At 40.5% G+C, this 13,930-nt stretch overlaps 1 protein-coding gene across 1 annotated transcript; it reads right to left on the bottom strand.

Annotated features, from left to right (window-relative positions):
- Nucleotides 1-5,686: 5,686 nt before the first annotated feature.
- LOC122135838 (lecithin retinol acyltransferase-like) lies at nucleotides 5,687-8,268 on the bottom strand. The gene is made up of 2 exons (XM_042716275.1): nucleotides 7,740-8,268; nucleotides 5,687-6,387 (listed from the first exon to the last, which is right to left on the bottom strand). Exons 1-2 carry the CDS (start codon nucleotides 8,256-8,258, stop codon nucleotides 6,235-6,237), a joined length of 672 nt encoding a protein of 223 aa, XP_042572209.1. The 5' UTR covers nucleotides 8,259-8,268; the 3' UTR covers nucleotides 5,687-6,234.
- Between the last annotated feature and the right edge of the window lie 5,662 nt (nucleotides 8,269-13,930).

Raw genomic sequence — 13,930 nt, 5'->3', positions numbered from 1 at the left:
CTCTCTGTCTAGTTCTGTAGGCTACACAATCATGGGGAAGACTGCTGACTTGACAGTTGTCCAAAAGACGAACATTGACACCTTGCACAAGGAGGGCAAAAAGGTCATTGCAAAAGAGGCTGGCTGTTCACAGAGCTCTGTGCCCATGCACATTAATTGAGAGGCAAAGGGAAGGAAAAGATGTGGTAGAAAAAAAGTGTACAAGCAATAGGTATAACCGCACCCTGGAGAGGATTGTGAAACAAAACCCATTCAAAAATGTGGGGGAGATTCACAAAGAGTGGACCGCAGCTGGAGTCAGTGCTTCAAGAACCACTACGCACAGACGTATGCAAGACATGGCTTTCATGTCATTCCTTGTGTCAAGCCAGTCTTAAACAACAGACAGTGTCAGAAGCATCTTGCCTGGGCTAAAGACAAAAAGGACTGGACTGCTGCTGAGTGGTCCAAAGTTATGTTCTCTGATGAAAGTAAATTTTGCATTTCCTTTGGAAATCAGGGTCCCAGAGTCTGGAGGAAGAGAGGAGAGGCACACAATCCACGTTGTTTGAGGTCCAGTGTAAAGTTTCCACAGTCAGTGATGGTTTGGGGTGCCATGCCATCTGCTGGTGTTGGTCCACTGTGTTTTCTGAGGTCCAAGGTCAACGCAGCCATATACCAGGAAGTTTTAGAGCACTTCATGCTTCCTGCTGCTGACCAACTTTATGGAGATGCAGATTTCATTTTCCAACAGGACTTGGCACCTTCACACAGTGCCAAAGCTACCAGTACCTGGTTTAAGGACCATGGTATCCCTGTTCTTAATTGGCCAGCAAACTCGCCTGACCTTAACCCCATAGAAAATCTATGGGCTATTGCGAAGAGGAAGATGCGATATGCCAGACCCAAGAATGCAGAAGAGCTGAAGGCCACTATCAGAGCAACTTGGGCTCTCATAACACCTGAGCAGTGCCACAGACTGATTGACTCCATGCCACGCCGCATTGCTGCAGTAATTCAGGCAAAAGGAACCTCTAACGAAGTATTGAGTGCTGTACATGCTCATACTTTTCATGTTCATACCTTTCAGTTGGCCAAGACTTCTAAAAATCCTTTCTTTGTATTGGTCTTAAGTAATATTCTAATTTTCTGAGATACTGAATTTGGGATTTTCCTTAGTTGTCAATTTTAATCATCAAAATTAAAAGAGATAAACATTTGAAATATATCAGTCTGTGTTTAATGAATATAATATACAAGCTTTTTGAATGGAATTAGTGAAATGAATCAACTTTTTGATGATATTCTAATTATATGACCAGCACCTGTATATATATATATATATATATATATATATATATATATATATATATATATATATATATATATATATAGTAATGGAGTGAAGAATCACACGACAGCGAGGAGTGCAAAATAAGGCCCTGGAGGGTGGATTTATTACAATAAAACAAACGTTAGTGGTCGGAAGTGGGAAGTGCTGGTGCACTGATCGTGGTGGTGTTCCAGGTGCGGCATGTCCGTGCGTGGGGTGCTGATCGGTCACAAGCTCTCTGTAGAGGAACACAAAGAACAGCGTTAGCATCCAGTCTTCTGGAGTGATCACTCACTTGTGTGTCAGTGGCGGCGGCTTATGTTGATTGTCAGCAGCCGTGACCGATCAGCCGGTGACGAGTTTTCCAGGTGCTCCTCGTGCGTTTCCAGGGCGACGCTGATGAGGCTTTGGCAGTAAGTCCTGCCCTCCGAAGCTCTCCTGGCATCCTCCGGAGCCGTTCAAGGTGGTCCTCCCACCGCTCGGAATGGACGACGACATCGTCCAGGTAGGCGGCCGCGTAGGCTTGATGGGGCGGCAGAAGGATGTCCATCATTCGCTGGAAGGTCGCCGGCGCCCCATGCAAGCTGAACGGTAGGGTCCGGTATTGCCAGTGGCCACTTGGGGTGGAGAAGGCGGTCTCCGCTTGCGGGACCTCTCGGATGCCGAAGAGGATGTAGGGCAGCATTTGGTCCCAATCACGTCTGTCTTCAGTGGCCACACGTCTCAGCATTTGTTTGAGGGTCTGATTAAACCGTTTGACTCCCACTCCCACAGGGGCTGGCAGGCTGGTTGGCAGCAAGAAGGAGGCGGTCAAACCTGGGACAATCCCTCCCCAGGAGCATTGGCACAGGGAGGTCCTTGACGATCCCCACCTCAACCGGCCAAGATCCTGGAGATGCCGAAATGGTGACCCGACGTGCCGCCACTTCTTGGGTGTCCTCTTGGACACACGTGATGGCCAGGTGGGCTCTAGACTCCGGGCAGGGGGACAAGACGGTGGGGTGGACAAGGCTGACCGCACTCCCGGAGTCCAGGACAGCTTCCAACGGGTGGCCATTTATTTTCACCTCGGCTCGTGGGGCCCCCCCGGGTGGGGCGCGGTGGACGATGCAGCCTGCCAGCCCCATCCGCATGGAAGGGCGGGGTGGTTCGGTGGGCATGAGCTCGTCCTGGGGTGTGGGAGCCGCCGGCCTGCTCACTGGTCGTGAGGCGCCCTCCGGCTTGCGTCGCTCCTGGACCACCCTCCTAGGAAATGGCGGCGCTCGCTCCCCAGCCTCTCGTCGTTGGGCCGCATCCGCCAGCTTGACGGCTTCCACCAGCTCGCCGAGAGTAGTGGGGTTCCGCATTACTGCCGCTTGACAGTGGGGACGGGGTAGTGCGCGCAGGAGCCGGTCAATAACCACACGCTCCGCCACCTGGCTAGCGGTGGGATCCCCGGCCAGCAGCCAGTGCTGCACTAGCCGGGAGAGTTCTGCCGCTTGGGCCCGGGCTGGGGACCGTGCGTTGTATTCCCAGTCGAAGAAAACAGTTGTACCGCTGCGATCGGCGACAATCCCACCCAAGACAGGATTTCCCGCTTCAGTTCCTCATAACGCACACTGATCTCGGGTGGGAGGGAGAAGTAGGCGCGCTGCGCTTCGCCAGACAGGAGGGGTGTGAGCAGTCGTGCCCAGCCCAGGCGTTCCCAACGCTCTCGTATGGCGACGTTCTCAAACATCTGCAGGAACATCTCCACGTCATCATCGGTCATTTTGGGTATCAGCCTCACTGCCTGGACACGGGGATCAGGCGGCGGAGCGTGTCGGCCTGCCTGGAGGATGGCGAGCTCGCGTTCCATCTCCCCTTGATGGCTGGCGAGATGTTCAACAATTTGTTGCTGGCAGATGCTGACCTCGGTAAGGTGCTTGAGAAGCTCTTCCATGACGAGGGGAGGAGCGTCCGCCTGCACGGGGAAAGGGAGAAAAGAAAACAGCAATCAGGGAAAAAAAAGGATTCATTTCATCTTTTTAATTTATTTTCAACTTAAAGAAAATTGAGGGTGGCTGTCGGTGATTCTTAACGCTTCTGCCCGCATTCTCCACCAGTGTAACGGGGTGAAGAATCACACGACAGCGAGGAGTGCAAAATAAGGCCCCGGAGGATGGATTTATTACAATAAAACAAACATTAGTGGTCGGAAGTGGGAAGTGCTGGTGCGCTGATCGTGGTGGTGTTCCAGGTGCGTGGGGTGCTGATCGGTCACGAGCTATCTGTAGGGGACCACGAAGAACAGCGTTAGCATACAATCTTCTGGAGTGATCACTCACTTGTGTGTCAGTGGCGGCGGCTTATGTAGCCGTGACCAATCAGCCGGTGACGAGTTTTCCAGGTGCTCCTTGTGCGTTTCCAGGGCAACGCTGATGAGGCTTCGGGACACACGTCACAATATATATGTGTGTCTGTGTGTGTGACAGCAGAAATTCAAAATGGACCAATGAATCATATTCATAGTTTGAGTTGTTTGCCTTCATATAAAAGGCTATGAACTGTAGCTATAGCTCAAACGAGGCTTTTGTGCTCTGAAAATAACCCTGTTCATTCTTTTGCATTTAGCAGTATTTCTTGGCACATAAGGTTAAGATTACTACAAAATGCACAAGATGCCTTTCGTCTTTTCTCAGCTCTATTTATGGGGAATAAACTATGAGGAGAGGAGTTCACTGACATATTCAAATAGGAGATAATCTGTGCTTGTGTAGGAGGAAATTGTGAAATCCTGTTTGGAATTTGGAAACAAAAGTGGACAAGTAAATAAATGCTGTGGTAGGCTTAGAGTGTGACTGTTATGTCCACACATGGAATGGAAGGTGCTTAAATCTACTGTCCATTCTTAATTTACGTTAAAATCTGCTTTGTCATTAAACTAAAATGTTATTTTCAAGCTCACTGATTTCTTGCTCAATACATGTCTCCTCTTAGTCTCATAATCCCAATTCACTGCAAACTCTCGCGATACATAATACTCCAAAAAGCTCCTGGAAATAGATGCATGTAATTGTTTAAATAGACTTTTCTTTAGTGAACACTGGTAGAATGTCTGGGATTAAATGGGCAACACGCCCCTCACCTAAGTAGATTCCAAAATGCAAAAAGAGTCCTGGATACCTCCAAAAGGTCACCATGCTTGTAAAGAGAGATGTCATAGGTTTTCTTCCGTCTGTCATCTTTATGTTCATCCTCCAGTATTGAGGTGATGAAGAAGAAATTAAACAGTTTGAGTGCGATCTTAGCTGAAGGTAGTCTACAGTGATGCGGTTCACTTCACATCTGTTCAAATTATTTGATTTGCTCTAGGAGGAGTGATGTGGTTCATTGAATAAAGCAGCTTTTGTGCATCACGTTGACTATGACAAGGTAATTTCACAAGTTTTATATAAGCCACACTGTGTATAAATAGTTATTTAAATGGCCTGCTGAATAAGTCAGTCTTAATTGCCAGGAGGTGAAAGACTTGGGGCAGTAGCAACATTAATGCTTGTATAATGCTTACTTGTTGAAATAGGAAACAAATCATGAAGAATGTTTGTACCTTTACCAATTGTATCATAAGTATGTCATTTATATACACATAATTTTGGTCAATTTGGCCTGATGGTGGCTTTGCACTTCTAGTATGTAAAATCTTGCAGTTGAAAATCTCAAAACCAGGTTAACTTTTAGTGTGATAACAAATTGAGCATTATGCATCTACAGTAAATGCAATGGGAATAGGGAGAAGAATTGGAGAGGAAAAGGCTGAATTTAATTCGGGACGGCTGCATCAAAAGCTTATTCGAACATGTTTACTCTTCAAGCCAATCTACCTTTTGCTAGTTTTTTTTAATCATTTTATTTTATCTGACCCAACCAAACAATCGTTGGCTATTTGCTGATATAAAATAAATTAATTTATATGGAAAAAAAATAATTAAAAAGGTTCTTTATAGCTTTTTAGAATATTAAATTGTTCTCCACACTAAGACAAAAATAGTTCCTCTATGGCTTTTGTTAACGTTTATTTCTACGGTCTACTCTAAATGAGGAGGGCTCTTAATATTGTCTTGAACAATGGAGGGTCATAAGGTTGTTAAGGCCAAAGTTTAATCAGTCTTATTATTTGGATTTTTATGTAACTGAATTTTAAAAAATCTGAAAGAAAAAAATAGCTCACTAATTATAGTCTTAACCTTTTATGCAGCCGGCCTTGCGCAAATTCCACAAGTTTAGTTACAGGTCAGACAAACTTTATTTTAATGAAAATAGTGTAATAAATCTAATCAACTGTTTACAGCAGTAACCAGAAATAATAATTTTATTTATACATAATGCAAACATTCATCAAATTGTTCTGTCTGCATAATTATTCTTGTTCTGGTTCTCATTCAGAAACTTATGATATTAAATATACATATTAAACTGTACAAATTCATAATCAAGCATTGTCAGAGCTTGATAATAATAATAAAAAAACTACAGGTAGGCCTACTTATACATGTTATGTCTTAAATCACAGTCCATAGTACATTAAAAATTAATCATATCAGTTATAATTCATATCAGTGATCATAAACACTTCTGCTTAATACAAATATAAGGCAACTTTAGTGAACAGTTCATGCAATCTGTAACTTTAAGCTACAACAATATTGGGCTTTATTAATTTTAGGTAGGATATGGTTTAAGATGAAAAATATGCATTGCTGTAAAAGTAGAGTTAACAGCATGTCATGAATTATTTAAATGAAATAACTTATTTTTTAACATAAAAAAATTGCTTAAACATTGTTTGACTACATAATCAGACTTTGGATGTTCCACTGCTGCACTGACGCATTGCATTGTTGTTTACTTGTCCCCTTTAAAACTGAGCTTTGTTGTGTAATGTGATGTAGTGAAAGTCTCTCTCAGCCAGCCATCCACAGGATGAAGGGAATAAGGATTGTGGGCAATGTAGTTGAAGGTGCCAGGCCAAAGCACAGGATGTACATCACTCCTATTCCAGCAGTTAAGGCCACACTTCTCTGGTCCCGAATGATGGTTTTCAGACAGTCACAGAACTGCAAAAGAAAATACATTAAACATATTTTATCATTAAACATAACAGACTTGGTCCAAATAAAATTCAATTGTTTCTTCCCCAACCAAAATATAGTTTTTAAAGAATATAGGCTTATTTATTTGTGATGCGATCTGGGAAAATCGCATCTTTTGTCGCGCTGGAACGTTTTCTGGAAATTCGAAAAATAGTCGAATGTCATTTTGTCAATTTTTTTTTTTTTCATTAAATTATTATTCTATAACATCTTCTCCTTAATTTCTGAAAATATCTTGGCAAAATTAAGTGGTTTAGTGCAGAAAAAAATAGCTATTTAGGCTATTGCAGCAAGCAGACTGTCTTTTTTCTTAAAAAAAGGGCACTCGTTGCGGAGGTGCTTTCTCTTAACACCACAAACACAGTTAACCTTTTAAAATAAACCACGTAACATGTATAATAAAGTTATATCAATGCACATTTCCAGCCAGTCCTGTGTAAACTACGGCACACAAAGTTTTAATTTTTTTATTTATTTGGTTATTTTGTTTATCGTGGGGGAGCGCAAGAAAACAACACAGTCCGAAGTAGCTGTTACTCAAACGATCTTGCTCGTCTCAGTCTGCTCAGTCTTGCTGATGTCAGTGCCCTAAACGAAGTTATATGGACTATTACACATCCAGAGAGGAAGGATCGGATGATGGAGTTACTAAAGAGAAGGAGTCCGATGACAGTCTGTTATATGCACAGGTGCGCGAAACAGTTGCGCTGCGCTCGCTTTTCTAAATGTAAACGATAAGGTACTATTCGTGCTACCTAAACATACAAGAGGTGATCAACATTTATGTCCATTATAAATAAAGGAAAACAGTCCTCTTCAGGGTAACGTTAGTCTGTTTTGTGTAATGATGCACTATAGCGCTCCTGATAAACCCGTGAAGTGAAAGTGAAACCCGTTATTCTCAAAATTCCATCCCTAAAATAGCTATCAGCCAACTTCAGATAGTCACAACTTGTTACGTTCAAGCTATGGTCAAAATAAAAACAGTTTTGGAAAGAGCTTGAACCCAGCTTTTATTATGGTATCAAAACCTAAAAAGGTAAAATTCCATCACATTTATGCATGTTTGCGGCAATATTGACATTTAGATAGCATGGTATTAATCCTACAATAGTTATTATAGTTGTTACAATATACAAAATAGTTGTTACCAATATTAATTCTGTGATATTTTAATAAGTAGAGCATTATATATATACATATATATATATATATATATATATATATATATATATATATATATATATATATATATATATATTTTTATATATATATATTTTTTTTTTTTTTTTTTTTTTTTTTTTGGTCGAACTCACCTTCTCTGTCTGCTGGCTCACAGGTGTCCCGTATCTGCAACGTGTCACGAAATGTTCACAGTTATTCCATAATAAACTGTACGGAATGTCGCCGACCAGTTTCTCTGCTCTCCTCGCGACTTCTTCGCTCACCAGTGGTTGACACTTCATTTTCATATCCATATCATTGACCATAATCTGAGCTCCATACGCGAAATCTTCAACTGAGTCTACACGTATACTCGCGTTTCTGTAAATACAGCCTAATATGAGTCTTTTGTTAGTGACGACTGGTTTGATGAGCTGTTTTTTGTTGGTTAATACTGGCATGATGTCAGGCATCAGGTGCGCCACCCTGTTGTCGCCCAGATAGATGCCGTAATGAATGAAGAGAGTGCGCTGCACTTCCAGAAGATCTCCTCTCCTGAGCACTGGCCATTTTACCGCACGCTCCGGCTCCTCCTGCCATAGACTTTTAAAAATATTAAAGTTTGAGAAAAGAAAGAATTTCTCAAATAGAAGCGTCAGCGAGTCTAGCATTTTTTTTTTTAACTTGTAGACTTCACAGTCGATGGAGAATTTATATATGGCATGTGCTTCAGGACCGAGGAATTCCCCTGCATTTTGATTGGCTGCAGTTACATTCCCACACTAAACCACTTTAATGCTGAATACTTGATTATACTTGATTACACTTTCTATGGTATACTGAAAAACAATGATAAGCATATCATAAGTTTTAAAAGCTTTTATTGGCTATATATATATATCTTATATATAATATATATATATATATATAATATATATATATATATATATATATATATATAGATATATATATTTAAGTCAATATGTACAGTGTTGACCCTTGTTCTTCATAACCTCTGTAATTCGCTCTGGCATGCTGGATATTAGCTTTTGGGCCAAATCCTGACTGATGCATTCCATTCTTGTCTTATTAGTTCACGAATCACAATTTGTGGGCTTCTGCTTGTCCACTCGCCTTTTGAAGACTGACCACAGGTTCTCTATGGGATTGAGATCCAGAGAGTTGCCTGGCCACAGATCCAAAATTTCAATGTAGTGATCTTCGAGCCACTTCTTTATCACTCTTGCTTTGTGACATGATGCTCCATCATGCTGACAAATGCACAGATCATTACCAAATTGCTCATGGATCGTTGGAAGAAGTCCCTCTTGCAGGCCGTTTTGTTCTTTATTCATGGCAGTGTTTTTGGGCAGAATTATGAGAGAGCCCACTCCCTTGGTTAAAAAAAGCAACCCCACAAATGGATGGTCTCAAGATGCTTCACTGTTGGCACAGCACAGCACAGGACCCATGGTACCATTCACCTTTTCTTCTCCGAAAAATCGATTTTCCAAAACAGTTGGAAGGGAGCTTCATCATTGAAAATAACTTTGTACCAGTCTTCTGCTGTCCAGTCCTTGTACTTCCTGCAGAATTTCAGTCTGTCCTTGAAGTTTTTCTTGGAGAGAAGTGGCGTCTTTGCTGCCCTTCTTGACACCAGGCTATTGTCCAAAAGTCTTGGCCTCACTGTGCGTGCAGACGTTTTCACACCAACCTGCTGCCATTCCTGAGCAAGCTCTGCACTGCTGGTGACACGATTCCATAACTGACACCTCAGGAGGAGATGGTCCTGGCACTTGCTTGACACTCTGGGATGTCCTGAAGACCTCTTCACTGCAGTCAAACCTCTCTCCTTGAAGTTCTTGATGATCCGGTAAAATGGTTATTTCAGTTGCAATATTCTTTGTAGCAATTTCCTTGCATGTGAGGCCATTTTCATGCAAAGCGATGATGGCTGCACGTGTTTCTTTAGAGGTAACTGTTGCTAACAAGAACACAATGATTGGAGGTGCTTCTTCCCTCCTTTTATAGCAATCAGTCTGCTCTTACAATCTATTTAGTATGATAGTGATTTCACCTGACTAGTACTAATTCACACTTTCACACATGCTGCTGATATGATTAGTCAATTAATGTTAGCTGGTCATTTTGTGTCAGGAATAAAAAAAAACAGTGTTTTTTTTTTTTTTTTTTTTTTGTGAAAAGTTCATTTTTTTGGACAATTAAGCTTTTAGCAATTATTTAAAATGCATCTGATCACTCTACACAAAAATCTAGAAACAATAAGAATGAAAACCACAACAGTTTAAGCTGCAAACTTTGCAAAAAACAAAATTTAGGTCACTGCCAAAACTTTTGGCCATGACTGTATATACAGAAATGGTTTGATTTTTATATGTAATTTTTGCACTTTAATTATTCACATACAATAACTCTGCAACATAAATAAATGTGCTTATCAGCTCAACTGTGTGATGGTAAATGAACATACTAAATAAACTAAACAGAGAACTAAACATTTTTATGTATCACTGCTTAAAAAGACTTTCAAATCCATATATTTTGTGGCCACTAAATAGTACATACTTTTTCATAGACTACATGTCTGTTTCAAAACATGTGAAGAAGCTTATCCGGAACCATATTCCTCTCTGCTCAAAACATGTTTTGTAGTCCCTTTTGAGCTGATTGTGTAGTCTAGTCTGTGAAATTAGAGGCAGGGGCTGATTATCCTCTAACAATAACACTTGCTGTTCTCATACACATTGATCCTCCCAGGCTTTCTCCTAAGCACCCAAAAGATTTCTGCAAGCGTCAATAGAAGAAGTGGCCTTAATTTGCAGTGGTGTGTAATAACAATTCTTGGTCGTAATCAGGTCATCAGATAATCTTTAAAAATTTTGTACCCAGATCTGTCCAGATCCTCTTTCTGTTCTAATCATTAGGTCCATTTATCCCATCTAGTGCATGAAATCAGAATCACTATTCTTCCTCCACAATATTTGGTTCCAAGTGCTATTTAACTTACATATCGGCTGCTAATCAGGAAAGACAGGAAAAGAAGCCATTTGATGGCATCTTAAACAGAAAAACTATGAGAATTTTTATCCACAACAATTAAAACTGTAGCCTATTCTTTTTACAATGTGAATGTATTTTTTTAAATTCAAGAAACTTCTTTTTTCAAGAAGCATTATTATACTGCATTTACACATTTTGTCCTCTTTATAATATATAGTTTATAATATAAAATCAAGTGATGTGATTAGTTTAGAATCGGTTCTTAAAGGAATAGTTCATAATTAGCTGAAAATGTAACCATCCTCATATTACTTGCTCATAATTGATTCCTTGTTAACATTTCTTGGACGCCTTGTTAAAGGGGTCATATGATGTTGCTTAAAAGAACATTATGTTGTGTATTTGTGTTTATGCAGTTTAAGGTTAAAAAGACACATTATTTTCCACATAATGTACATTATTGTTGCTCCTCTATGCCCCACCTTTCTGAAACATGTCGATTTTTTTACAAAGCTCATCGTTCTGAAAAGCAAGGTGTGCTCTGATTGGCCAGCTATCCAGTGCATTGTGATTGGTTGAATACCTCAAGCATGTGACGGAAATGTTCTGCCCCTCACCATACTGTGATGCTGTGTCCCGGCCAGAGCGACGAGACAAAAACATTAAAACCCATTATATACGAGGCATTTGTTGCATCCAGTGGGGACATAATTACTGATTATAATAACTTATACCGTTTTTTTACGCACTGCATTGCGTATCGTGCTGCGTAAACATAAAACTATGTCTGGAGAAATGACAAACAGGCTGAGTGATTGGCAGCCACCGGCCTAGAGTGAGGAACAGTAGGCGGGCTGAGTGAGCAGTGGCCGGTGGGCTTGAGAACGGTGTGGCCAACAGATTCAATGAAGGAGCGGCTGGCAAGCAAACACATGTGACGACCCCGGGCTGGACTCCGCTTCTTCCACGGTGAAAGCCAATCCAGCAATCCACAGCGCAAAGTTGGTGTATTTCCTCAGCGACGAGCATGGATCAGCTCTAGGCATTACGAAGCGGATATCATCCTCCTTTGGAAGGCCAAACAAAGTAGTTTCACTTTCACAATGAAACACACAGCATCTCCACAATGGCGGCGGTGGCAGCAACAATACTACAGCGAGAATCAAAGTTACGCCTCTTTTCTTTGCGGGAACATTTAGGCGGTGTTATACAAATCTTCCCACATCGTGACGTGGACATGTGGGGGCATGTTAGAACAAGCCGTTTTAGGTAGAAGTGGTTGACTCTTAATTTTTATAAAGAATATCTCTTTGGATTTGAGACTTTAGTCTTTGGAACTTTACAGATCTTCTTTATGCACCTAGAGCTTGTGCATAACACTCCAAAGAGAAAGGAAAAATTGAAATCGCATCATATGACATGTTTGTAAGAAACAAATCCATCAAGACATTTTTACTTCAAACTGTCACTTCTGGCCAAAATACCAGTCCATCATCCATAATAATGCTTCTTCTAGTGTAAAAGTCCCGTATTCCTCTCAGATCAGAATCCACAGAAAAAACTTTATAGAACTGTTTTGGACTGTTTTTGCTTGTAAATGGTGCTTGATCTGTACATATTTCTCTTCTGATTCAGATGAGACAACTTTTTCACTGCAAAGCAATTTTATGGATTTTATTTTAGCCAGCAGAAGTTTGAAGTTAGAAACATTTTCATGATGAATTTGTTTCTTACAAACATGTTTTCATTCGGATGGCACTCATTCACTGCAGAAGATCCATTGGTGAGCAAGTGATATAATGCTACATTTCTCAAAATCTGTTCTGATGAAGAAACAATTTAATGCACGGTTGGGTTGGGTTTGTCCCGTAGCTAATTTTAACACAATGATTACAAAATTTTTATTTAATGGAAAAAAAAACCTTATTAAACAAATTATTATTTTTAAGCCTTTTGTTTTTTCTTCTGGGGCCTGAAATGGGGGAATTTGGGTCAATACTGCTAATTAAACAATATTTTGCTGCATGTGTATTTGTGCTGACACCTTGGCTGATTTAGGACTGTCATGGATAAATAAAGATAACAATAAAACTGCCCGTAGGTGGCAGCAAATCACTGTTTTTAATAAATGATTTATTGAACAATTCAAATCCAACGATTTGTTCAAAACTGCTGATTCAACTAGAAACGAAACAAGCGAATGTACAGTTGAATAACTGGCTCACATGATTTGTTCAAAAACAGATTCATTCAAGGAATGAAACACCAAGTTGCTCTACACTGTTGTATAAAATTATTAGCATAGGCCTATTTATGTGCTAATTTTTTTAGAAGAGTACATTGCTTGTGCAATGAATATAAAATCATACAAACTCATACATGGGTATTTTTTTCTTTCATTTCTTTCATTGCTTTCAATTGCTTGTTTTTTGCCAAGTCGGTGACATACTCCTATCCTCTCTCAGTCCCTCACAGTCACACAGCACAATGACAATATGTCAGGGGAATGTATTTAAATTCTAATCTAGGAAAAATCGTCTTTTTAAAGAACTTCAAAAGTTGCGCTTGGACCATTTTGCACGAAAAATGATGGAAACTTGCTTCAGCTTGTGGCAGTTTGTTACAGTACCGAGTTCTGATTGGTCAATCGCCGTTATTTAGTTCGTGAATTATCATAAGTAGAGCATTTTAACATTTAATCTGCACAATAAATTTTACATAATACACAATATTATTAATCTAAAGAGGATGGTTGTAGTTTCACAGAGGGGATGCTTTTTGTAATTTTTTTCCACCAGGGGCATCCCCCTGCATCCCCCCTCAATTCGAGCCCTGGATGCGGAGATGAGATTAAAGTTACAATCTTTAATTCAGTCAAAAAAAAAAAAAATGAATGGCTGGAGACACAGGTACATGACATTTAGATCCAACAAACACAGACTGGGGCTTAAATACACAGGTAAATGAGGGACTAAGGACAAGACACACCTATACCAAATTACATAATGAATGGGAGACAGAAACTAGGTCACACTGAGCACATGGGACAAGAAAACACAACAAAACGTCCATACTGGTGACACATAGTTAAAGGGGTCATATGATGTGATTTCAAGTTTTCCTTTCTCTTTGGAGTGCTACAAGCCCCTTGGTGCATAAAGAAGATCTGTAAAGTTGCAAAGACTAAAGTCTCAAACCCAAAGAGATATTCTTTATAAAAGTTAAGACTCGTCCACGCCCTCCTAAAATGCCTCGTTCAAACACGCCCCCACGTCTATGTCACGATGTGGAAAGATTTGCATAACTAATGTTCACGCAAAGA

This window comes from Cyprinus carpio, chromosome B1 (genome assembly GCF_018340385.1).
Source record: "Cyprinus carpio isolate SPL01 chromosome B1, ASM1834038v1, whole genome shotgun sequence".
Taxonomy (NCBI): domain Eukaryota; kingdom Metazoa; phylum Chordata; class Actinopteri; order Cypriniformes; family Cyprinidae; genus Cyprinus; species Cyprinus carpio.
The sequence above is the reverse complement of the archived record's forward strand: the minus strand, read 5'-3'. Positions and strand labels throughout refer to the sequence as shown.